At 40.0% G+C, this 27,868-nt stretch overlaps 1 protein-coding gene across 2 annotated transcripts in view; it reads right to left on the bottom strand.

The window, feature by feature from the left end:
* Positions 1–2,316: 2,316 nt before the first annotated feature.
* The window catches only part of SEC23IP (SEC23 interacting protein), a 41,746-nt gene continuing 16,194 nt past the window's right edge, over positions 2,317–27,868 (bottom strand). Inside the window, exons 9-19 of one of the 2 annotated variants that reach the window (XM_089510049.1) lie at positions 26,701–26,909; positions 26,471–26,592; positions 25,595–25,765; positions 24,048–24,143; positions 22,869–23,084; positions 20,913–21,068; positions 19,525–19,627; positions 17,720–17,905; positions 16,422–16,581; positions 11,016–11,124; positions 2,317–4,553 (exon numbers count right to left, since the gene is read on the bottom strand). In XM_089510049.1, coding sequence (XP_089366175.1) covers positions 11,043–11,124; positions 16,422–16,581; positions 17,720–17,905; positions 19,525–19,627; positions 20,913–21,068; positions 22,869–23,084; positions 24,048–24,143; positions 25,595–25,765; positions 26,471–26,592; positions 26,701–26,909 — 1,501 coding nt within the window. In that variant the 3' untranslated portion in view covers positions 2,317–4,553; positions 11,016–11,042. Of the gene's footprint in view, positions 4,582–11,015; positions 11,125–16,421; positions 16,582–17,719; positions 17,906–19,524; positions 19,628–20,912; positions 21,069–22,868; positions 23,085–24,047; positions 24,144–25,594; positions 25,766–26,470; positions 26,593–26,700; positions 26,910–27,868 lie in introns of both variants that reach the window. The other variant, XM_089510048.1, reaches the window with a different exon arrangement.

Below are 27,868 nucleotides of genomic sequence, written 5' to 3'. Positions count from 1 at the left end.
AGCTCCACGTGCTTTGAGATAGCCAACTGTTTATCTGTTTAAAAAGCCTAAAGCATTTGTGCCTCAATGAGAAAAGGTCTTATTGAGAGTCCTTCAGCAGAATTCACTGGAGCTGAACATTAAGTATAAAAATTTAGTTGTCTTAGAGCTTGTCTCCTTATCATTTTATGCCCAAGACACTTTTTTCTGAAACATGCTCCCCCATCTAAAATAGAATCATAGAATTCAAAGAGACCCCAGGCGCCATTCAGCCCAACCCTGTGCCATGCATAAACACACAATCAAAGCACCCCTGACAGATGGCTATCCAGCCTCTGTTTAAAAGCCTCCAAAGAAAGCTCCACCACACTCTGAGGGAGTGTCTTCCACTGTTGAATAGCTCTTACTGTTAGGAAGTTCTTCCTAATATTGAGGTGGAGTCTCTTTTCCTGTAGTTTCAATCCATTGTTCTGTGTGCTGCTCTGGAGCAGCAAAAACACGCTCCAGCTTGTCAATATCCTTTTTGAATTGTGGTGCCCAGAACTGGACGCAGTATTTCAGGTGAGGCCTGACCAAAGCAGGATAGAATGGTATTATTACTTCCCTTGATCTAGACACTATACTTCTATTGATGCAGCCTAGAATTGCATTGGCCTTTTCAGCTGCCACATCACACTGTTGACTCATGTTCAATTTGTGGTCTACTCCTAGGACTTCTAGATCCCTTTCACCTATGCTATTGTCAAGCCAGGTGTCACTCATCCTATATCTGTGCATTTCATTTTTTCTGCCTAAATGTAGTATTTTACATTTCTCCCTGTTGAAAATACAGTGCGCCTACGCCATATGCGGGCGCGCCATACGCAGACTTGAGCGTATGCGCTCAAGCCGTGGCGCGCACACCGGGCGGCACGTCCCATTCAATTGAATGGGCGCGTGCGCCCGTTGCGCCCCGTGCGCGCCCGCGCTGCTGCACCGCTGCGCCGCCGCGCCCGAGCCCCATTGTTTCCAATGGGGCTCGAGCATAGGCGGAATTCGCCTTACGCGGAGGGATCCGGAACAGATCCCCCACGTAAGGCGAGGACGGACTGTAATTTTATTAGTTTTGGCCCACCTTTATAATCTGTTAAGATCATTTTGAATTTTGATTCTGTCCTCTAGAGTGTTAGCTAGAGTGTTAGCATTTGGTGTCATCTGCAAATTTCATAAGCATGCCCTCTATTCCTTTATCCAACTCATTGTCAAAGATGTTGTATAGCACTGGGCCCAGGATAGAACCCTGTAGCACCACACCAGTCACTTCTCTCCAAGATGAAGAGGAACCATTGCTGAGCACTCTTTGGGTTCGGCTGGTCAACCAAATACAAATCCACCTAACAGTAGCCTTGTCTAATCCACATTTTACTAGCTTGTTTGCAAGAATATTGTGGGAGACCTTTTGAAAACCCTACTGTAATCAAGATATGCTACATCCACAGCATTCTCTTCATCTACCAAGCTCGTAATTTTATAAAAAAAAGAAATAAGATTGGTCTGGCATGCCTTGTTTTTGAAAAAAAAAACTCATGGTGACTTTTTGCTATTATGGCATTCCCTTCTAAATGCACACAGATTCTGTGTTTAATCATAGAATCATAGAATCGTAGAGTTGGAAGAGACCACTAGGGCCATCCAGTCCAACCCCCTGCCATGCAGGAAATCCAAATCAAAGCATCCCTGACAGATGGCCATCCAGCCTCTGTTTAAAGACCTCCAAGGCAGGAGACTCTATCACCCTCCGAGGGAGTGCATTCCACTGTCGAACAGCCCTTACTGTCAGGAAGTTCCTCCTAATGTTGAGGTGGAATCTCTTTTCCTGTAGCTTGCATCCATTGTTCCGGGTTCTGTTCTCTGGAGCAACAGAAAATAAGCTTGCTCCCTCCTCAACCTGATCTGCTCTAGAATAGTTTGGGGGTGTGGAAGTGTAAACAAGGCAAAGGAGGGGGCATTTTCAATTTAAAAAGAAATAATGGGGGACTTGGGGCCTGATTATGACCTATTGGTTACACTGTCTCCACCCCGGCATAGAACTATGGATGGCCTAGCATGTGTGTGTTTTCACAGGACTGGAGTAATAACTCCAGAGTATTTTCATGGAAACCTAGTGTTATAAATCAGTTCCACAACAGAAGAGAGCCAACAAAATTGAAAAGACAGGAGCAGAAATGGGATGACAATGCATGCAGAAGACAGATATTAATGTTTCTACTAATAAATTGTTTAAAAACCAATATTCAATCTGTCTGCGGCCTCAATAACCTCTAGGCCAAAATCAGAAAAGATTAATTTCTCCATCTGTTTATTTTTAAATACTTTTTATTAAATTCAAACAGAAAATACAATTAGACAATTGAACAGATAAGAAAAACAAGCTTTTCCATAACTAAAATTTAGAAATATCTTCCAATGGAACAAAAAAGAGAAAATATAGAATAGAAAAAAGAAAACTATTTCCAATCTGAGTATCAACAGTCATACATAGCTCTTATCACAACCTTTCTAATTAACCTAAAACACCCTTCTTTCTATTATCACATTCTACCTATTTTAATATTTCTCCATCTGCTAAGATGAATAAATAGTACATGTATGCTGAAATTAGATCTTCCTGATTAATTTAAAATATGCAACACCAAAGAAAAATGCTATGCTTTATACCACCAATTAAGCCAGTATAAACATTTTTCAATAGCTATTTCCTTTTAGAGCACTCAGAAATAATGAACAAATGAAAGACAACGCAAATTCCTTTAAACTGTAAGTAATGACATCCTTGTATGTTTCCTTGTAGCACACATTACATTTTACACATTCACTTCAGCAAACCACATACTGTACATTTAATACTTTGTCAGTTCTTGAAAACTTGTGCACATTTATCATTCTTTGGTATTTCACCCAGGATGACTGACTGAGAATCTGAATACCAACTGTACAATTCTGAAACTGTTTGTTGACAACTTTAATCTAGGATTTATTGAAGGGCTTTTTCACTTGTTATTCCAGTTGACAAGATGCCTTTTCTCCTACCCTTTCTCTGACAGAATTTGTTCTAATTTAACAAATGACTGAAGAGAATCTTCATTGAGAAGAATAGAGCCCAAACAATCAGAGTGGGGAAAAAAGCAATGGAAAATGTCCTGTTGCTTTCTGAAACAAAGAGAGTATCACAGCTGAAAGAGCATAAACATTTGCTAGAAAGGCAAATTGGTATTGTAATATGTTTTAATGTTTGCCACAATATTATAATTATGATTATTATAATTATAAAGAGATGTAAAATAGTTAACTGATCTACTGTAATATATCCATTCTTGTTATTCTAAGATTTATGCAAACCTTTTTACTGCATAAATCTTACAAAAGGGAGAAGTTTAATTACAGCATCACCTCACCTATTCTAGATCTCCTTCAAGATAAACACAGCAATAAAATCTGTATCAAAAATATAGGTACACTCCCCAAAATCATATATTTAAGAAAAATGCTACTGATCCATGAAAATCCCCAATGTACAATAGACACAAATAAAAACTGACACAATACCACTTTTAGCCTTTTTAAAAGGGACAGTGTCCATGGGGAACAACCAGCAACAGCAGCAAAGAAGCTACAGCAGTCCAGTGTTTTGAAATGTATCTCGTAAGCTGTCATATATTTCATAGAAGAAAGTGTGAAGTATGCTTGGCAATGCTGAATTTTTTTCTGAATCTGATCCTCAAAACAATCTTCTGTTGCAGGGCCATAAATGTTCTCGTCTTCTGTATATCCAGTCCTCATATAATATGTAAGACTCGTGCTTCTCAACCTATCGGTATTCATTTGTACCAAGTCAAGATTAATTTAGCTCATCTTTCTCGCCTTTCTATCCAGAGACACATAGACCAAGATGTTTAAGTACTAAACCACTTTGCAGCAGCTCAACACTATCTTGGGGGGGGGGGGGAATTACCTCCCCAAAATATCAAAAACATAAGCACATTCTCAGAGGCTCAGGAGGTTTATTTTTGTTTTGTTTTTATAAAATCTCTGTTTTAAATTTACCAGCTTTAACAATTGGCTCGAATTGTTCATTCCAACAAATATAAACAGTTTGATATCAACTTTATTAAAGCAGTTTGGATGTAGGTCTGCATTTAGAAGAAGTCAGACAAAATGGCTTTTTTATTGAATCTAGAGATTATTATTGCTGATTACCAATAGTATGTCTAAAGAAAATAAACCTAAAACATAGAGCCCTGCCAAAAGATACCAATCTGATAAATCGACTGAATAAAACATATCAGAAAGATTATTTTGCATGCCACACATTTCTCAGTCAATTATGCTTGGCAATGATTCCAAAAATGATTCAAGGTTGGGGAAAGCATATGAAGACTCTGAAGAGCAGACTTGATTTTCTTTCCATCCACCCCAGGTTTGTCATGGTTTGTTTTTTTAATTGACAAAAAGAGGCAGTAGAGACTCTGAAGGCTGTAGACTGAAACGACTTCTGCCATATGCAACTAGGGAATTGGTGCTGCCTCCTGAAAAGACTGTTGGCAAGCCAGACGACAAGAAATGCTGTTACAAAAAAGAAGACTGGGTAAGTTATGACAAACCTGATTAATCTTGCAGTTTGCATCAGAGGCTGGGAAAATCAGACCCTTTCTCCTGCACTCATATCCCTACAATTACAGCATCAGCCCAATTGCCTTTAGCCCTGTCAAACACTTAGCCCTTATTAGTCAAATGGGGTTCAACATATGATAAAGTAGCATGAGAAACAAATATGAATATCTACATTCATTTAATTCCCACTATACTTTTTGTCCTAAGCAGTACTGTTGGAAAATGGAAAGACAGCACACATACATATCTGAGGAGAAAAGAAAATGATTACATCTGTATGTGATTTTTAAGCTGTACATGCTGACTTGCTTAATTCCTTAGTTGTAATTTTAAAAGTTATTTACATATTACTGTCGTTCTCACTCTTGCAACTTTGTAAGTCACTCTGCCAAGAGGCTTTCTAAAATGCATAGTAAGAATCCAAAAGATCGCCCCTAGCCCTTTTTTGTGCTCTTTTCTTTTTCTTTTCTTTTTAAGTGATTGCCATTTTTCACTAAAAATGGTTGGCAGCAGCTTAAAACACACTACACTGAATGGAACTGTTAATCTTGTCAATTTAAGTACATTTAATATTCATTTATATAAAAATGCAATAATAATAATAATACAGTAAGTGAGGAGATTTAACTGTTAATAATATGTCTGTGATGAAAAAAACTTTTTTTTAATACTGCAGCATTTTAATATATTTTTGGGTGCTGAATTCAGAAAACACAATAAAAATGGTGTACCACACACAATTTTTTCCACAAATTCAATATTTTTATCAAGTCAGTTGTTACTGACTTTGATTAAGTGCAGATGCTGATGTTTTGGTGCAATTTCTTTTAGTGCTTTGAATGGATTTTTGTGTTTCATATTAGCATATTAAAGTGTTTTGAAAGCATATTAGAATATGAAGCCGAAAGCTTTCAAGGCCGGCATCCATAGTTTTTTGTGGGTTTTTCAGGCTATGTGGCCATGTTCCAGAAAAGTTTCTTCCTGACGTTTCGCCAGCATCTGTGGCTGGCATCTTCAGACATTCTCTGAAGATGCCAGCCATAGATGCTGGCGAAATGTCAGGAAGAAACTTTTCTGGAACATGGCCACATAGCCTGAAAAAAACCCACAAAAAACTACATATTAGAATACTTTGCAGGATCATTTTCATTCTGTCACACAGTACAACACAGAAATGTCAAAGTAGGTAATTTTAAAAAAGGATGTGATGGAGAAAATCTGGGATCGTTTTTGGACTTAGAACACCAAATTCCTATAAAACCAGCATACTTTTATTTTTTAAAAAAATAAGAGCCTCACATTTGCAAGCCTGTGTAAAGCCTGGGGACATTAAAGTGGGAGGGGGAATCTATCAGTTAATAATGAAATTCAAAAATCAAAAAAGTAAAATGAAATCTATTTTTATTGATTCTGTATAGTTTTCCTCAATATATCTACTAAACTTCAATCTTTTCCTTTAGATCACACCTCCAAGGGATGCCCCTCTCAAGCATTTCTACAGCCTGAAAAGTAGCCCCTGTCCCATGAAAGCTGCACGAAATACATGAATGATTACATGCATGCCACCAGACAATGCCCAATCAGTTATGTAACCACTGAACAAAAGTGCGTTCACCCAGATTTATATGATATAAAAGTACATAATTTATAAATTTATAGACTATAAAAATGTATACATGTTTATACACTATAGAGGTTTGCCACAAGAAAACAATTCATATTAAATACACACAATACAGTTACTCTTCTTACACACTTATGAAAAGATAGACACCGAAGGATACCCAAAGAAAAATTTATGGCAGTAATTTAAATACTGTACTACATATTTTGCTTTTTGAAATTTCCACTATATCCCACAGAAAGGTTTATGCAACAACTCAGAAGTGTGGCTCAACTTACATCAAAGCAAATATACTTTTCTTCACTTGGTTATTCCTCTTAAAAATGTCCCCATAAATCTAATTTGGTTTACACCCACTGCCAAGATTTGGGGGGAGGGGGGGACAGATCCATGATACTTTTTTCTCACCCCAGTGCAGGAATCTATTTACATCTCTCACTTTATTCTCTTTCTGAAGCTACAAGATTACCATATTTGAAAAGACACACAGTGTGTACATCAAAGCAATCCTCTGAGAATTATATGCCCAGGAAATCTGTGGATTTGCCTTAGAGACCTCAGGCTTTTTATCCATAATGTAAAGTAGCATGTCTTTGCATCAGGTATCGAAAGGTGGGGAGAGGCTCTTAGCTGCAACTGTGCCCCCCACCTGGTGACTATAGTGGTGGGTTATCCAGAGGTTATCCATCCAGCACCTGTGCAGCATCCAAACCCTGTCTAGGAGGGAAACATTTTCCCCAGATAAACAAGGACAGCTGGACAGGTCATGGGTACACATCTGTGAGTCTTGGCCAGGGAGAAATGTGGCATATTAAATAAATGAATAAATGTGGCATATTAAACAAACAAAGGCTGAGGGGGGTGCATTTGGGAGACTCTGGCTGCACCTTAACCCTTGAGGAAAAATAAACTATTGCTCCCTGGATCACTGTTGTAGCTGCCCTAATGGAGATTTAAACTCTGTCAATTGCCATTTTGTAGCTGATGCTTAACAATATCAATCTCTTCACTCCCAGCCAGTCAAATCCAACACTGTACATTCCCTTGCTTTACCAAACTTTGCATCCTCCTCATTTCCAAAAACCTTCTCTTTGAATATGTTCACAGCCAAGCGCGGGAGGATCCAACTGCTCTCCTCCTCCCTCCCTTCCCTCTCAGACAGACGAAAGCAACAATGTACCGTCCCTTTGCGGTGATGGCTTCAAACATCAAATTGAGAGACTTTAGAAATGAAGAGAATTCAAAGTTTGTCAAAATGGGGAAGATACGGTGATGCTTTTGTCTAGCCAGGAGGGAGGGGAAGGAGCTGTTGGAGAGAAGGTGGATCATTTGCAGCCATGACTACTAACATCAAAGTAGAAGCACTTTAGAAGTGGTGGGATGAGGCTATGTGTATCAAGGCTGAAAGAGAGTTACGGGTGGTGCTCTTGGTGGGAGAGGACTCTTTATCATTCATGTTGGGGGGGATACATTTTCATAGTTTTTTTCCATTTCATGGGGATCCTTGGCCCTTAACCCCCATAAATGTGGAGGGGTAACTGTAGTTTCTCTAGTTACTGAACTGCTATAGTTTGCCTCTGAACATCCTCTGAAAATGATGTGTACTTCTGTTGGCCTTTATCATGCACTATGTGTATATTTCCATTTGGCAGAATTATGTGAAGAATGAAGTTATTCCAAAAGGGTATTTCAGCAAAATGTCAGAGTACAATACATACTTATTTAAAAGGGCTACACAAGAATAAACCTTAAGCAGAATACACTGTTGATAGAAACAGTGCAACATCAGCAGGGAATTAAAATGTTCCCCCATGCTTACACTGTTAACCTGTAAATTCTCTTGGTAACTGCAATCTGAGGATACAGAACTCCTTTCCCCATTCTTGTCTCTGTGGAGCACTAAGTTCAAGAGTTTACAGTTAAGTCAGAAGTCCTGTAGTGCTTAAGATTACAGGCATTTATCTGCATATTTTAAAACTAAGCTTGCTTAATAAGCAAAGCATGAATATGTCATGAACAGCATGGTATAAGCCAAATTGTATGTATCACTGAATTCTGGGAGTAATCACAATAATTACCAGAGAGGTGTTTTATTTGTTTACTACAACTGCAACAGGTGATTTATGTAACAAAATGAATCATAGAATCATAGAGTTGGAAGAGACCACAAGGGCCATCCAGTCCAATCCCCTGCAGGAAATCACAATCAAAATATCCCCATAGATGGCCATCTAGTCTCTGTTTAAAGACCTCCAAGGAAGGAGACTCCGTCACACGATGAAGGAGTGCTTTCCACTGTCAAACAGCTCTTACTGTCAAGAAGTTGCTCCTATTGTTCAGGTGGAATCTCTAATCCTGTAGCTTGCACCTATTGTTTCGTGTTTTAGTCTCTGTAGCAGCAGAAAACAAGCTTGCTCCATCCTCAATGTAACACCCTTCAAATACTTAAACATGGCTATCATATCACCCCTTAACCATCTCTTCTCCAGACTAAACATACCCAGCTACCTAAGTCTTTCCACATAAGGCATGGTTTCCACACCTTTCACCACTTTGGTCGCCCTCCTCTGGACATACTCCAATTTGTCAACATCCTTTTTGAATTGTGGTGGTCAAAACTAGACACAGGATTCCAGGTGTAGCCTGACCAAAGCAGAATAGAGTGGCACTATTACTTCCCTTGATCTGGACACTACACTTCTATTGATACAGAAAATCGCATTGGCCTTTTTAGCTGCCACATCACACTGTTGACTCATGTTGAACCTCTGGTCTACTAGGACTCCTAGATCCCTTTGACATGGAGCCTTGTTAAGCCAGATGTCCCTCATTCTATATATATGCATTTCATTTTTCCTCCATAAGTGCAGTACTGTACCTTTCTCTGTGTTGAAATTCATTCTGTTATCTTTCGACAACCTTTCTAATCTATTCAGGTCTTTTTGAATTTTGATCCTGTCCTCTGGGGTATTAGCTACTCCTCCTAATTTGGTCTCATCTGCAAATTTGATAAGCATGCCTTCTATTCCTTCATTCAAGTCACTGATAAATATGTTGAATAGCACTGGGCCCAGGACAGAATGCTAAGAATGTTGGTACCCAGTATTTTATATATGCTGGACCCATAGCAGTTGGGGAAACTGGTAGGCACACCTAATTAAACAGTGCAAAACTAAAAACTGGTATAAATTCAAATCCTTTAAGCCTACACAAATGTACACTTCAACCAAACTCCCTGCAAGACACACTTCTCTACCTAGAAATGTTACTATGACAACTAAGAAAAGCAGACTGCTGTTAGAAGAACTGAAATACTTGGTAATCCATTGAATAAAAATTAAAACCAAGACCAGTGTTTCAGAATTAAATCCTGCAAGGATATAGATACACTAGGGATTGTTTTCTGTGATGTTTCCCTCCTGCCTCAGGCACCAGACAGAAGAGCCATTTAAAAAGAGAGAGAAGGAAAGCAAATGTTTTTCTTCGTACCATTCATGCACACAGGCTAACACCGATGGACTTGTAAGTCAGCCAAAGATTAGGAACATATCATTCATACCCACTAAACTGCAGTAAGATACCTTTCTTTGTAGTCTCTTCCAACTCTATGATTCTATGATTTTGTTATGTTAATGAACTGATCCATTTTACTTGCTCATGTTTTCATAACTGCTGAAAAACCCTTGCTGCCCTATCAAAATTGGAAGTATTTTAACAATTCCAAACTTAGGCGATACTGTTAATTTCAATAACTGGGAGGTGAATTTCATTAGGCTTGTACAAAGTTAGAAAATTCCATTGACAGTGGCTTTAGGAGTTGGTTTTGAAACCAGCCACAAGGATGGAAACATTCTACTTTGAATATTACAAAATATAGTTGGTCCTCTGTATTCACAGACTCTGTATCCACAGGTTCAATCATCCACGGCTTGAAAATACTTCTTAAAATATTCCAAAAAGTAAACATTAATTTTGCCATTTGATGTCAGAGACACCATTTTACTACTCCACTGTATATAACAGGACCTGAGCATCCATGCACTTTAATATCTACAGGGAGTCCTGAAACCAAACCCCAGCAGATACCAAGGGCCCACTGAAACACAAAGCACTGGAAGTGCAAAATATTTGAATTTCATTATTTCCTCGTATGCCTAACATTCAAACTAACATGAAATGTATAACTGGTAGCCTATTTCCCTTATGTTCTTAAACCACATTCAAGGAGAAAAGAAAAAAGTAGGGAAGATACTATTTGTAGTATCATGTTCATTTATCTTACTAGAAAGGAATTTACTGAACTGCAAGCAGAAAATACATACATTGACACCAGAAAAAAGGGGCATTTATTTATTTATTTATTTCTGTTATATTACACTTTTCTCCTGGTATGGGACCAAAGGTAGACTATAATAAAACATAACTAAATTCTGATGGTTAAAAAAACAGTTGAACAAGCTACCATATTAAAATGCCATTAATTTTTTAAAATGTAAAATCATTTACAACAAAAGATTAAAAATACAGCATACAAGGTAGTGCCATATGTTCAGACATATGTAAGTTTTTAAATGAAAAGCATACAGTTTGTCCAAATACACTTAAAATATGTTGGCAACTCTTTACCATAAGAAACACTGAGTCGTTTTAAACTTTTCATACACAGTCCAAAAGGAGCTCTGTGACTTCCCTATTCTACTTGTGGTTTAGTCCTCAAAAGCAGAGACAACTTTCTGTTGCATTTATACTAAGGATTACTTACAGATTCTGAAAGACAGATGTCCATACATCAATGTTGTGGCTGTTCAGGATAGATGTCCATAGTTCTATATATTTCTTTCAGGAGAAGCAAAGCAGTGTCTTCTGATTCCCTGCAAATAAAAATACTTGCTCATTCAGCAAAGAATTGTCTACTTCAAGGTTTTAAAATTAAAGAATTTAAAAATTGTGCTCTGTAAATTCAACAAAACAAGTAGCTAACCAGTCATTCACAATGTTTTAAAGACTACTCTCTTGATTCTTTTTGTGGTTTCTTTTCCTGCTTTGAAATCCAACCCTCTCACACATCTCAAGTGTTTGCTTCTCCTTCAGCCTCATCATTGGCGCGTTACAGACCACCCATTTGGGGCAGGCTGTACCCGCCCCTTTCCCTGGTGTATCGGGGCCTCAGCTGCCAGAACGGCAGCCGCTGAGGCCCCGATCCGCCGCTTTTCAGGCTGCGGGGAAGCGGCAAAATGCCGCTTCCCCGCAGCCTGAAAAGGGGTGTCCTTGGGGCTTCAAGCCCCAAGGACACCCCGCGGCGGCGGGGAGGAGGAGAAAGGGGCCGCTTGGCCCCTTTCTCCCTTGCTTCTCTGTGCGCAGCCGTCTGAAGGCTGTGCCCAGCAACGCAAAGCGACGACACAAACTAGGAAGGAGCTCCGAAACGGAGCTCCTTCCTGGTCCGCGGAAAGGACGCACTAAGCGCCCTGGCGCAGACCGACGACGTCACGTCCGCGCCGCCCCATATAGAGGCGGCGCGGTCGTGACATCATCATGGCGGCCCCCATGTGGAAGGGGAGCCGCCATTTTGTACAGACTCAGTCCGTACTAGGGTTAGGGGGGTGCGGAAGCACTGCACCTTCCTAACCCTAGTACGGACTGACTCCATACTTTCATGGCGGTGTGTAACCCACCATTGTTTATTCAGGTTATTACATATAAAAGTTTCTAGCCAAAATGTTGATATTAAGTACGAAATTCTAATTCACTCAACACTTCTTTTACAATCTTCTCCAGCCTTCTAATACCTGTGTATTCCACTCACTTCTCAAAGGTTCCAGTAGTTCATTCTAATCTAAGTTTACTCATTCCTTAAACCACATTCTATTTTAGGGGCCCTATCCTTAAAAAGCTCCTTGTCTTATGAAGTACTATCAGGTTTGGTTTTCCCATTCTTAGCTGGATTTCTCAGTTCTTCCTAAAGCTTCTGTAGGTTTTAATCACAGTCAATCCAACATTGTCCATTCCCTGCAAGACATGAGAAATGAAGACACGCTGCTGACAATTTAATTTTCTCTGTAGCTTGGATATTACTTTATATTCCATGACATCAACTTAGCATTATCAATCTGTGTCCTCCCCCTCCCCCCCCAGAAAAAAATGCTCTAAAATGCCCTTTTAGGAGGTGTGACAGGTGTTTCCACAATGTTTGGAAACCCCCTATAAAGGTAAAAAACTGCAAATATTCCCCCCCAAATAGTTTTGCACCAAAATACCCTCTGGGGATGTGGAAAGAATTTCCACCAAGTTTTGGCCCCTCAGGGCAAATTTAGGCCTGTGGAGGCTTTTTTCCCCCTTGGAACAGCAGGCTGTTAAGGGGGGGGGGGGCTCTAAGGCCTAAGACAGCCCAGGAAGGTCCCAAGACATAAAGGCCCCTATGTTCCCTCAATGGTGATGGGGGAGGGGGGTTTGCAGGGGGTTGGCCCCCTGAGGTCTCTTGGGAGCTATTGTGGTCCCCTGGCCTTCCACAATTGCTCACGCTGGGTTTCAATGGTATATAGACCAAACTGGTGCTCATTTAATTCGCCTTCCAGACTGTCTTGATTTATAAGAGAACCCCTTACAGCAAGTGGGGGGGGGGGGGGGTATGAGTAGTCACCTGAATTCATTAAAATTTGTCCTATTCATTTTGACATCTTGTCTGTAAATCAGCCAGATATACATCCTGATAGTCTCAACTTAACTAGTGTGCTACAAACATATGTCTAGTGACAGAGCAGTGATGCCTATCACTGAGTTTGTACACTTTGCTGTTACTGTGTTCCTAAGGTTTTTAAACAGATGGATGGCCATCTGTTGGGGGTGCTTTGATTCTGTATTCCTGCATAGCAGGGAGTTGGACTGGATGACCATTGTGGTCTCTTCCAACTCTATGATTCTATGAATCTTTTTCTTTTAATTTATCTGTGGTTAGTTCGTTAACAAATAATCACCAGTTTTACAAGATAGAACAGAGAATGGATTTTAAATCCATTAACCATTCAGTCAGATGTATCTGCCAGGATCCTAATGTCCCTGTTATTTAAAACTAAGTACAGTGGGTCCTTGGTATACGCAGGGGATCCGTTCTGGACCCCCCCGCGTATACCAAAATCCGCGTATGCTCAAGTCCCTATTGTCCCCAATGGCGGCGCGCATGCACACACGCCACCATTAGGGACAAAAGTCCCTGGCTTACCCTCCCCTTTCCTTCCATCCCTTCCTGCCTCCCTCCTTCCCTCCCTCCCTGCCTCCCCCCTTCCCTCCCTCCCTTTCCCCACTTACCTTGCTCGTCGCCGCCGCCACCGCCTCCAAGTCGCCGTTACCGGCGGCGGCGGTGGCGGCGAGGAGGCATGGCCCTCGGCCTCCACGGGAAGGCTGGGCGGCGCTGGAGGCCAAAGGGCTTCGTGGCCGCCGGCTCCGCAGAAGGGCCGGGTGGCTGCCTAGAGGCCCTTTGGCCTCCAGCGCTGCCCAGCCTTCCCGCGGAGGCCGAGGGCCATGCCTCCTCGCCGCCACCGCCGGTAACGGCGACTTGGAGGCAGCGGCGACGAGCAAGGTAAGTGGGGAAAGGGAGGGAGGGAAGGGGGGAGGCAGGGAGGGAAGGAGGGATGCAGGGAGGGAGGGAAGGAAAGGGGAGGGTAAGCCAGGGACTTTTGTCCCCAATGGCGGCGCGCGTGCACGTGCGCCGCCATTGGGGACAACTTCCGGGCTTGCCTTCCGCGGATGCTCAAATCCACGGAAGGCAAATCCACATATAAGAAGGGCCGACTGTAGAGCCAGCATAGTGTGGAAGTTAGAGTACTGGACTCTGAAGCCTAAGGTTCAAATCCCCACTCGACCACTGAAACCTAATGTGTGATCTTGAGCAAGTCGCATTCTCTCCGTCTCAGAGGAAGGCAAAGGGAACCCTCCTCTGAACAAATCTTGCCAAGAAAAGAGTAACCATACATTGCAAATGACTTGAAGGAGCACAACATGTACAAAGCCTAAGAACACAACACATTTTCTGCTCAAAGTCTTATAATCTTGTAGAGGCCTATAATCTCTCATGGAATAACAGAAAAAGTGCAAGATAAACTTTAGTAGTATTTGACCTTATACCTCCAGATACAAAAAATCCTGTAAAAATATGTCATTCTACTGTTATTGCTGTTGTGTGCCTTTAAGTTGTTCCCAACTCATGGCAACCCTAAGGCTTGGTTTTCGTGGCAAGATTTGTTCAGAGGAGGTTTCCCATTGCCTTCACATGAGGCTAGAAGCATGTGACTTACCCAAGGCCAACCAGTGGAGTTCATGCCCAAGCTGGGAATTAAAACCTGATCTCCAGAGTCGTAGCCCAACACTCAAACCACTATGCCACATGCCACTATGGCATGCTGGCTCATTATTCTATTACTTCAAGGATAAGGGGTGGATATGCTTAAACAGTCAATCATTTAGCCCTAGCCTACTTTTAATATCAGAAAGTACTTTCAAGAATACTGATTTCATAACTTATTATTTTCTCTCTCAATCTTTCTCTCTCTCAAAACATATTTTGAAAAAAACTCAAGTATGCCATCTTATGGTGAACAATATACAGGTTCATAGAAAAAACATATGGAGAACAACCTGGGCAACTTATTTTCTTGTAACGAGACAATTCAAAATACACAACCCAAATTTTGAACTTAAAATAACTTTTGGTAGTCTACATCTATTGTTTTTATTGACAAGCTAGAAGTATCCATATTTGATGCTTCTTAGAAAAATACTCCATCCAACCCACCTACATATAACTTACAAATCGATATATCCCATGCAACAACATAAATTTGTTTCTCCCTGAGAAAGCTATTCAGAAGAAAGCTTCATTTGAAGATCAGGCACAGCTCTTGCACACTAGACTTTCAGCAAAATATTAGCACAGTCACAGACTCCAAGTCCTTGCATTATTCACTAAAGCCCGGTACAGACGGCCCTTTGCGGCGCACCCATGACATGCTAGGGTTGCTCGAGGGTGGGGCGTGCACACACCCCGCAACCCTAGCACGTCATGGGCGCGCCACAGTTGTGCAGCACCATACAGATGGGGTGCGTAATGATGACATCGTGCCGTCTCTGGCGCTTTGCAGCATCGCCACAAAAAGGAGCCACTTCTGGGCAGTCCTTTTTTGCTGCGCAGCAGCGCTGCACTATTGCTAATACCCTAATCTTGCAGGCTGCAAGAAGCTGGCTTATCTGGACTCCAACACTTGGTACTTTAGGTTTTGTGCTTGACAACTCTGTACTAGGAGATGATCCCTTAAACTGGTGGAGCCACATAAATGGTTTGCATCAATATCCATAACACTGGACTGTTGCAAGGACTCTTGCACAGAACCTATGAACTTTCTGCCATTTACATGAAGAAACCCCAGGTCAGAATAAGAAGTGACAGATAAAAATATTACCTTACCAAGTAGAGAGAGAATCCCATTTTGAATGACGAAAAGTGACTGCAACTGATGAGCTTTTACACATTTAAAATGTGTTTCATTATGTAAATGTGTACATAACGCTATTAAATGGCTTGAATCCTTTTGGTGAAGTATGCTTGCTTAACTTCCATGCATTTTATCCTCAGTCACTCAGAATGACAGAAAGAAGATTCTTTGTGATCATCATCTAGAAAAGAAGGCTTCTGGGTTCAAGCAGCCTGTTTCTCCAACACTGCAGTCTGTTTCTACAACACTTCATGGGGCTGGGAATCCTGAATGTCCTGGCAAAGGTGACCTACAAAAATTCTCATGCTTGCAAGGACCTCTACTCCACACCCCATGCTGGCATTGGAAAAGCAGGCTGTTTGAAGCCAGCAGCATGCTTTTCCAAACAGCCATGAAGATTCTGCCTCTTTGTCCTCACAGTGCTGTGCCTGTGGCTTTTTTTTGTAATTGGTGGTGTAATTATGATGAGACAAGAGCTTGGCCTACTGTTATTAACACTGCTTCTTAATGTAAAAGGTAAAATGAAAATGATTTTTTTTATCCTGCTTCTTAATATAAAAGGTAAAATGCAACTGAAATTTTTTATGAGTCCATGTAAGACCAGGAAACGAACAGCTAAAATATATATTAGTAAGTATATATTAGATCACAAAAGTTTGTATCAAATATCAGGAAAAAATGCTTACCAATAGCACAAATGACTCTGCAAAGCAAACAGGTATTCATTAAAACTTTCTATGGGCTTTTCTTGAAGAACATAATCAATACGACGGCCACCATTTAGCAAACCAACTTTTATATTCAAGTCTTCATCTTTTGAAAGATCTGGACTCTCAACCATCTTTTCTGCAACAGATGAAAGAAAGTGAGAATAAGAAGTAATCAGTTCTTGATTCTGCATTTCTTCTCTGCTTACTACAACTACAGTATCACTATATTATGCAACAAATAAAGGAATGCCTTTATTGCCCCCCCTCCCGCCACAATAAAAGGAATCCCCATAGCCAAATCCACATTAAACTGCAGGACTTCTACCTGATACTCGAAGGGCCCAGAATATGTGTTTCCCAAACAGAGGTCCCTTATACTATTTGCCAAACCACTCTTGAAAGCAGATGTGGTAAGACATGCTGTGATTTGTTGTTCAACAGCCTAAATTCAACAGACAGACTCAACTATAGAAGACCCACTAAATCAATTACATTGCTTTAGTACTTACATAAGTGTAGAAATACCACTAATTAAATAGGTGTACTCTAATTTGGTCTCTAATTGAGACCATCAACTGGATTTGAGGCAAAGATAAAAGTTTGATTTCCACAGCGCATTCCAGGTATAGGTCTTTGGACCTTGCCAACAGAAGTACATTATTTTGACAGAAAACCTTTTGGTAGATCATAAAATCAAAGAAAACAATCGTAAGCGATATGCAATGACAGACAAGATGAAGCAGGTAAACTTCCTGACATCTTCTGTAAATATTAGTATTCTAGGCACTGGACTCCAATCATTGACAAAGGCCATTCATTTTAATAGAAATACTCCATCATTACATGGTCACATACAGAATTAGCAAGTACATTCTGTTTGACCAGTAAAAGTTCTAAATGACAGAAACAAGAAATATTATACAAAACTATCCTTCCAACAAAATGTTTGAAGTAAAGGTTTTTTTTAAAAAATAAATAAATAATACTATGTTGTTTGGGAAGATTCAAAGCTAGAATTGAGTCAGAATTGAGAAGTGAGCATCTAAAGTAAGTTGAGCATCTAAAGTAAGTTAAAAAAAAAAGCCATGCTTAAGTTCTGAAGGCAACAATATTTTTAAATTTGTTGTTAGCTGCCTTGAGTCCCTATATCGGGAGAAAGGCAGGATATAAATAAATTAATAATAATAATAATAATAATAATAATATGAATGCAACACATTCTAGTTTTAATAAAGATAAATTATTGAGGAGAATAAGAGCTATGTACCACCAACCTTCTGTCTCATCTTTTTCTTCTTCTTCTTTAATTTGATGAGCCACCTTCTCCAGTTCTTCCTGGAGTTGAGTAGAGGAGGTATGAGCACGTGCAAATTCATTAAGTGTCTGCCAAGCACTTTTCAAAGAACTGATGAAACCCTGTTTCAGGTCTGATCCCATACGAGAGAGAGAATCTTTCAATTCTGAAAAAAGGATAATTCCACAAAAATTATACGGACATATATATTAGTCAAGAGGCACCTGTTTGCTGCATTATGAGCTTTACAGCACATTTAGACAGAAACACAAAAAACTATGAAATTCATGGAGTCACCATAAATCAATAGGCAACTTCAAGGCACATACCCACAGGGCGAGAAAGAGGAAGAGAGAGAGCAAATATCTGTTTAAAAAATAAGCTATCCTGCCATCTTCAGGAAAAACACAATTTGCAGCATTGTTCTTTATATTCAAAAATCAATGTAAGCATGCTGATTCAGGACAGAAGTTTGAAATACTTTCTCATGCATGAATTCTCAGAAATAGAAACAATTTCATAAACTTTGGTCAGTACTAGATAAAGGTCAGGATATAAAATGACAACTAGTACTTTTAAGAGTGATACGTATTCATGAAAATATTAAGAGATGAAATGCCACTCTGATTTTTCACCTTTTTGTATATATAGCATAATTTAGTTACAGAAACTGTGATGTCCTAGTAATAATCATAAAGACTATATCAATACTAAAAATGTTATCTCCTGTATCATGCACTCACCACCCACAGCAAGGAAACTCAGGTCCTCCTAGTATTTTAGATACCACCCACATATTTTTTTTTTTGTATTTTAGGGAGAAACTCTTCTGTTAAACCAAAGGTTAGAAAGGTGTCCTTGCATGTAAAAATTTCAGTTCATAATACTGAAGTATTATTTGAGTTTGCTTTTGGATGGAACATCTATAACTTTTAATTCCAGGCAGAACTGGACACATTCTGTAGGTACAGGTATTTGATCTATGGTTGTGAAGTCTGTCTTGTTTTGTTTGGAAATTGGGAAGAAAATGGCCCATAGGGAAATCTACACATCATAGGCATGCCCCTAAATAATTAACCCTATAACATTTGACAAGGATGCACAGGCACTGCTAGGGAAAATGTAAGCCTCCCCACTTCCTGGTGATCTGAATTGCACAGAGAGTGGGCAAGCTGTTTCCATGTCAGGACTAAAGCAATTTCCCACTGAGACTGCTACTTCCCTACCTCTATCAGCAACATAGAAAATTGTGGCAGTGTCAAGATCACTGGGAAACCAGCAGAATAAAAGCCACATGCTAGCAAAAGCCCCTGAGATCCTTGTTCTGGACCTGTCTCCCTGCAGCCCAGCTAACATCTGATCATGTGAACAGCAGGATTAAAAGAGTACAGCCATCTAAGATTTTGCAGGCAGCATGTAAAGTAGCTAAAGGTTCCTGGGAGCTATAATAGATGTATTAGATGGTACATGCAGCCACAGCTATAAACATGTATGTAAGGACATATGGTAAGTTTTTACCCACCATATTAAGACATGCAACAGTCCTAAAAATATAATCTCTCCCCAAGACTCAGTCTGCAAAAATTAATAGCTTGGCAGAAATGGTTTAAGAAATATTTTCTGTTTGAGAATGGGAAGTCAAATCATACAAACTGCATAACAAAAATATTCTACTCCAAGCATGCATAATCTTTTTTTCAGTTTCCTCCAATTGTGCATAAAAACTCTGAATACTACTTCTATAATTCTCAAGTAGAAGAAAATATTTGAATACACTTTGTTTACCAAGATGAAGTCTTTTTCTGCCTTTATGATGTGGAATGAGAACAGGTTTTATGTCGAAGTCAGGAATAATCATTGGTTCTAGCCTGTAAGCCACAGGATCAAGCTGGAAAAACAAGAACAGAGAAAATAATAATTGTAATTCTTTATGCCCAATATATACATTCATTGTCTAAAGAACTGCACAACCAAAGGTGCTCTGTTTTTTCCCCCCCAACATGTGTCACTGAAATATTGCAATCAGGTCTTGGTACTGAAGGGACTCTAAAACAAGGTGTTACAGACAGAGCTGGGGTGGGTGAGCTGCCATTTAAAGGCAACCTTTCTACTGGACATATCCAAGATCTTCTATTAGCTCAAATTATATGTATAACTCTCATATCTGATCTGTCTACAGCTACAGATACACACTGTGGAATGCTCTTACTTCCAATAATTTGCAAATTAACATTTCTAATACAGTATAGTTAAGAACTAATTACTCAATTCTGCTATAGAACATAATCCCTAATTCAATAGGCCAAGTTCTCATGTAAGTACATCAGTGTTACTCAGGGTTTAGAAAATGCCCTCTGAGGACAATCCCCAGCTTCATGAAGTTCAGTAATGAAAGGAGTCTCATGAGAGATGGGAACAGGATTTTTGTATTAACATGTACACCTGGCACACAGTATAATCTCACAAGTACAAGACTCAACTAAAACAAGAATATAAATAATATTGAGTAAATACCATTAAAATCCTAAATTCAGGTTGAAATCACCCCAACTTCCTAGCTGTGATTGAAACTTATAAAAGTTATTTCAATGAACAGCAGTTCATAGAAAGCAAAGTTCTTTCTTGTTCCTGGGAAAAGTACCAAAAATCAATTTTAATCTAACAAGTTGTTTCCCTAAATTTTTGAAAGAACCAGCATGGTGTAATGGTTTTAGCACTGGACTATTACTCTAGGGTTGTTGTTGTTGAGTGCCTTCAAGTAGTTATGGTGACCCTAAGGTGAGCCTATCATGGGGTTTTCTTAGCAGGATTTGTTCAGCGGTTGAGAGCATGTGACTTCCCCAAAGTCACCCAGAGTTTCATGGGTGAGGTGGGAATTGAACTCTGTTCTTCAGAGACATAGTCCAACACTCAAACCACTATGCCACATTAGCTCTCATATGACTCTAGAGCCCAGGGTTTGAATCTCTCATCAGCCATAGAAACCCACTGGATGACCTTGGGTAAGACATCTCTCAGAAAAAGGCAATGACGAACTTCCTCTGAAGAGATCTGACCATGAAAATCCCCTTAGGGTTACAAAGCTTTTAAAAAGATGCAGTCAGGAATTAAATGAGTAGCTAATCTGTAGCCCTTCTACTTCAAGAGATTGAAACAATGTATTTGCCACTAACCGGATGATAAATGTTGAAAAATCCCTTGCAGGTGGGAAGTCTGTAGTTTTCATCAATTTTTTCCACTCCTCTTACAGTGAGAAATACACCAATTGGGGAACCCAAGGCAAAAAAAATTTCTGGCTCAAAGTCAAGTGAACTGTACACCACAGAGACCTAGAAGCAAAAAAGCAAAAATGTTAGTAACAGTTCCCAGCCAGTCCATTTTAATGCTATTGGTTTTAACTTAAATTGCTTACATGATTTAAATTTAAATAGATATAAATATATTGTGTCCCTGTGATGTGCCGCCCTTATAAGACCCTGCCACTACCATCAAGATGTCTCAAATCAGTCTTATATACTGGCCTTTTCCCAATACATAGCCACTCTACATCGCTACGCCACTCCTACCGTAAACCCTTAACTGTGTCTTAAGTAGTGTGCCTACATATTTAAAACAAAGAAATGTTTAAAAACAAGCAATTGTGTGTATTTCTCAATTGTTACCTAACTTTCTAATAAACTTCCTAACATGCCACAGATTTTAATAAGTTCTATTACTGCTATAGATTTTTGTGGGGGGGGGGGGGGGGTTGGGCTCTGTGGCCATGTTCTAGAAGAGTTTCTTCCTGACGTTTTGCCAGCATCTGTGACTGGCATCATCAGAGAATGCTTGCCTGGAAAGGAGTTGGGTATATATATTGTGTGACCTGGGAAGGCAGGAGTAATTTGCATGTGTATTGTTCTGTTGCGAATGGGAGGCCTGCCATCTTCAACGATCTACTGTAACTGCCTCAGTTCATAATCAGTTCTGTTCCTTCTTTCTCAGCTCTTCTATTCCCCAGACTTCTCAGATCTCTACAGCTCATTCTCCATCTGCCATTTTTTCCTCTTCTGCATCCTGCCAAACTCCTCCCCCCCCCCCAACACACAAGTGTCCAATAAAATTTGAGGAGGCCAGCATTCCTGGTCCACCCACCCTCAGCTGCACAATGCCCACCAGTCAGCCGTGCTAGAATGTTTGCTATTGACCAATAAATGTAACACAATTCAAATAGTCTGCACCCTTACAAATACTGCCCAATTAAAGCACAGTGTTGTGTAGTGGTTTGAGCACTAGATTACACGAGGTCGACTTTTAGTCAAATATATACGGTACTCAGCAACACAAGCATATCATGTGAAATACTGGCCTGTTACAGACTGCCAAAATAAAGCTGCTTCGGGTATCTTTGGAGGTATGCTATTTAAATGATGCATGGGTCCTAAGAGTCTGGAGGTCGCGCCAAAGCCACACTCCATTCCTAAGCACCGGAGTGCAGCTTTGGTGCAGCTTCCAGATTCTTAGGATGCATGCATCATTTAAACAGCATACCTCCAAAGAGACCCGAAGCAGCTTTATTTTGGCAGTCTGTAACAGGCCACTGTATCTCTTCTGGCAGGCCTACCCAGTCAATTTTAAATCAGGACTTTTCAATTGGTATATTTTAAAGAATGTATTATATGAATGTATTTTATTTTAACTGCTGGTGTTATGTGTTTTTAATTGTGCTTTGTAGTTTAAAATGTTGTATCACATCTTGAGCCTTGAAGAGAGGTGGGAAAAATAAATGTTGTTGTTGTTGTTGTTGTTGTTGTTATTATTATGTGACTTTAACATGAAAGATGGGCAATTGTGGGCATCGAGATGTTTTGCTTTACAAATTCCTTACTTTCTCACTATCGGCTATGATGGGTAATAATAATAATAATAATAATAATAATAATGGGTAGGGCTGATGAGAACACCACAAACATATGGAGAACCAGGATGCCTACACCTGTTCTACACTATTCACTGGAACAAAAGCCTTTCCCTTACCCTTTGTGTTATCTTGTCAGCATTGCATCATTGACTAGGGCAAGGCCAATGTGCAAAAAAATCGGAGCAGTTCTACCAGTTAGCAATAAAGTGGATTGTTTCATGAAACTTACCTGACCAGTACCCACTTCAAAATATTCATAGTCTATATTTGCAGATGAAACTGAAGCTCCAACTGGAAGTTTCTTCTTGGATGGATCTTGAGGTATACCAGTTTCTGGAGATGGAGCAAAACTAGCCATTTTCTTTGTGGTTTGAGCAGCTTTTTCTTGGTTCCGTATCAAGGCATCCATTGCTGCTTTTTTCTCCAGTGCTGCTTTTTTCTGTTCCTATTGAATCAAAAGATGTAAAGACTTGGGAATGAAATCAAATCTATCAAACTTTGTTCTAATGGATTTTGTTAAATAATTAGTCTCCACAAATTCAAAGTGCATTTTCTTATTATCCAATTCTCTCTCTCTCATACACACACAAACACACACACACTCATCTTCCAATTATATTTTAGTTCTCACAGCAGCTTATAATCACTTAATAAAGCACAATAATAACTTCAAAACAGTTACCTCAACTTAAAATTGCATACACACTAAAGTGAGTCAAATCTACTGAGAGCTTGGGCATACAACTTAATTTTCAACAGGCGCCTAAAGAAAAGCAAAGTTAAGGTGCCTGAGAAAAATCACTAAGGAGTCAATCCTACAACATTGCTTTGGTCCCAAAGATTTCCTTCAAAGCCACACTTCTCCCTTCAGAACATGGAGGCACTTAATATACAAATAAGGTTCACAAGGAACAAACAGTTTTTCAAAAACTCTGGTCCCAAATCATTTAGCACTTGACTGTTCCCAACAAGCATTCTGAATGGTTTTCACAAATAACTTGCACTGTTGGTAGGAAAGACATGATATTTAGTTTTACTCTTTCAGGACTGTTGAAAAACACAACATGCCAATCTCTAGTAAGTAGGATAAGGGACTTCAATGACAGTCCCAATCACTTCCGATTGTGCTAGTTTGCCTTTGCAACACTGAAGAAACCAAACAAAAGTGTTTCCATTACAGATAACTGGGCTACATATAAAAAGTTTCTATTAGAAGCTAAAGCCTTGATATAATCTATAGCAACTTGGGAGAAAGTTGTTCTTTAAGATAGGAAAAACAAATGCAGGAAAAACAAAAGAAGTGTTGGAATGTCTGTCTTGCATTCCTCTCAGCTATTCTGAGACAATGAAATCTTATTGCCAGAAACAGATTTATAGAGATAAGTCTGATTTGCAAAACAGTCCCTACCTGTTTGGCTGCTCTGTCTTTCACAAAGTTCGCAATTTTCTTTCGTGGCCCAAGAGGTATTCCCATTTCCTTTAGGTCATCAATTGTACACATCAGCTTTGAAAAACAGAATGAAGAACATAACATTATAATATTATTGTCTCTTTAAAGTGACAGAGATAATTTCTTCCTACTTCCATACTTTTACAATATAATGCCTAGTAAAATACAAAGTGTACCAGAATAATCTAGTGTAACTAAACCTAAATGTGTGTAATTGATCACACCATATTATTACCACATTAATATTTGCCTCTATTTACTTCCCCTGAGGATATTTCTAGCTTGTAAGCCCCAATAAAGCACTGTACCTTGCACACCTCTATACAGAGAATTAAAGATAAGTACTAAATTCAGACAGGTGAACAAGGAAAGTCTCAGCATTAAGACCACTTGAGAAGAATGCTATACATCACCTTCATCTTGAGATGAATCTCCCTATAGAGCTACTGAATAGTTCTTGGAAGAGTGTGACCAGAGGAAAATCTGGCAGTTTGATAACCTTTGTACAGGATACTGCATTTATGCACACCTTGCTCATAGATCTTCATTTCAGATATTGTCCAAAGACCCTTGGAGATTCTCAAAAAGACAGAGACACTCATGCACTGTGGGATCATGTAGGCTACTCTGTATTCCATTGCCAAGGCAGGCAGAAATCTTCCACATGAGGAAGGTTCCTGGTCCAATTGGGATCTGCCCTTGTATGGAAATGTTCTAAATGCAATCCTGTGTTAATCTAGAAGCTTCATCCAGACCATCACATTGAAATAAATCCCAGAATATTCAGAGTCAGACAAAGCCACTGGCATGTAAGATTTATTGATAATTAATGGGTGCAGAACATATTTCATAGGAAAGACACCCCTGTAGAAGACCCTAATCCATGTCACATGTGCCTTGTAGAGACCACCATTTCTTGAAGTTCATATAGACTCTTGAGCCTGAGGAGAAGCCAAACGTGCGGGTGAATGCAGGGAGTTACATAGGATGCCCAAATAGCTAGACAAAGGAAGATCTTATGCATATAAATAGATACAGGAAGATCTCCCCACCCAGTCCCTCATGCCAAAAGGTGAGACAGTGGAAGTCCACTGAATTCCAAAGGAAAACATATGATCTTATATCCTGAAATGCTGCTCCAGAGTAAATGTGTTATGTTGACATCCATTTCATCTTGGGCCATACCATTCTAGGATATGTCCATGTAATCATGATAATTTATTTTCTGATAACTTGCCATATCTACCACAAAGCCTCTCATGCATTCTCTGAGACAAAAAAAAAGGAGGAGGAGGAGCATACATATGCATACCCACACTTGTCTGTATGGGTTCTGCACTTCACTCCTGTCAAAATGTAGTCTCATGTTTCTATTATCAAACATCTGATTTTTTAAAAACCCATACCCTTAAGTGCTTCCATCTCAACTTTAGATTCTCAACATGAAATCAACATGCAGTATTAACTTGCTGTGCCTTAATGCTGATTTAAACTGTTTGCTATACCAGAGATTCTGCATCAATCTTCTCCTTTTCAAATGTGCTTATATACTCAGATAAGCTAAGCATTTCCAGAGTTCTCTGCAAGGTTGGAATGTCATCTTCCATAGCATGATCACCACATTCATCATTTGAAAGAGATGGCACAGTACCAGCAGAATTAGAATCCAACGTCATCTTCAAAGAAAGAAAAACTACATTAGCATAAAAGGTAATTCATAAAAACATATGAGTGCATGTAGCTCATCTTACTAAATAATCAGCTACTTCACATTTTGGTCATAGCTCAACATTCAAATGCAACAGAGTGAGAGTATAAACTTTAGTACGAATGTCAATCCACCATAGTAAAAAGCGATACTACAGCTATAGACCATATCCTTTGCACCCAGAGGATTGCAAGTTCAGGCCCTTGTATCTGAGATGTGGTGTTACAGGAAGCCCAACCAACCACATCAGATGCAGACTCTGTTCATTGTTCATCATCCTCAGATAGAAATTCTGATATCTGGAAAACAGGTCTGCTTAAATGAAGAGGAAAATGGGAGTGCCATGAGGAGATACTTCCATCCATCTACTATACCCATATAACTTCAGCTTATAAGCATGACTGTGTGAGAAAAATGCTCTCCCATGTTTGTAATTCACCCTTGAGTTAATACAAATGTATGGGTAGAGGGCTGTCTGATCTGTGTACCCTCCCCCCCACACACACACACTTAGAATAGAATGAAATGGAACGGAATAAGGCAACATTTCAAGAATGAAGGTGATGCAAACTTAACTGGCTGCATATTTCCAATACCTGAAGAATGTTCAAAGGTCTTGAATAATCATTACAATCATAATTGTTTTATGGAAATTGCTTACTAAAACAAATACCTGAGGTTCATTCTCAGCCACATCCATCAAAACACCATTGGCAGCAACAGGAGTCACAGAATTAACCACAGAACCCAACCAATCTTTTTGGTTGGACAGAATGTCAAATAATACTAAAGAACCTGGAGAGACAAAACAAGTTTTTATAGGATGACCTTTATTTCCTGTATGCAAATCATGGTAGAGTAGCAGCTAATCATTTTATTCTTGTTTGAAAATCATAGAATTACCTAAACTATGACCAGCAACAGAGATTCCTCCTTTAAAGTCAGGGTTTCTGCTCATGAAAAGTGCATACAGACGGTTCATCTCCAATCCTACTTTATCCACAATTGTTTGACAGTAGGTGGGGCTATTGTAAAACAAAATATCAAGTAGAGTCTCATTGGTGAAGTGACGCAGTCGTCCAATAGTTGGCAATGTTATTTTTTTTATATTCCTGAAAAAATAAAAATAAAAGAATAGATTTTGGGAGTGTATAATTTTAATACTCTTTGCTAGAAGAGGATTCTAGTAACAATTGCCACAGGTGTTTTCTTAGATAACCTTTCAAGCTTTCAAAGTAACTCCAGCCTGCTGAAATATAAAGATATCTTCCTCAAGACCTCTATACCTACCTGGTTGTTTAAATAACTGACTGCTGACACCAACCCACTTCCTGGTACACTTTAAGAAGCCCTCTTCAGTCTGTACAGCAGGTATAATAAAGGCCCGTTACAAATGGGCCAGAAAGTACGCGCAGAGCGTGTACTAGGGTTAGAAAGGGGTGGTGCTTCCACACACCCCTAACCCTAGTGCACGCTCCACACGCACAAAATGGCGGCGGCCGTTCCACATGGCCACCGTCATGACAACATCACAACCGCGCCGCCTCTATACGGGGCGGGGCGGACGTGACATCCTCGCTCCGCGCCAGGGCGCTTAGTGCGCCCCTAGCGCGGAGCAGGAAGGAGCTCAGTTTCGGAGCTCCTACCTGGTTTGGTCCGCTGGACGCAGCCTTCACACGGCTGCGCCCAGCGGACCAAAGGAGAAAGGGGCCAAGCGGCCCCTTTCTCCTCCCCGCCGCTGCGGGGTGTCCTTGGGGCTTGAAGCCCCAAAGACACCCCTTTCCAGGCTGCGGGAAAGGGGCCTTTTGCCGCTTTCCCGCAGCCTGAAAAGCGGCGGATCGGGGCCTCAGCGGCTGCTGCTCTGGACTCTGAGGCCCCGATACCCCGGGGAAAGGGGCGGTGCAGCCCACCCTAAACGGGCGGTCTGTAACCCGCCAAAGAGTGCTTAAAGAGAATAAAATCTTCATCCAATACATTTATTACTGTGTACTTTCAAGTCGTTTCTGACTTATGGAGACCCTAAGGCAAACCCATCATGGGGCCTTCTGGAGCTGAGAGTGTGTGACTTGCC

This window comes from Sceloporus occidentalis, unplaced genomic scaffold, assembly GCF_023333645.1.
Source record: "Sceloporus occidentalis isolate IW3139 unplaced genomic scaffold, rSceOcc1.0.p SCAF_2, whole genome shotgun sequence".
Taxonomy (NCBI): domain Eukaryota; kingdom Metazoa; phylum Chordata; class Lepidosauria; order Squamata; family Phrynosomatidae; genus Sceloporus; species Sceloporus occidentalis.
This window is presented reverse-complemented; position numbering and strand designations above follow the sequence as displayed.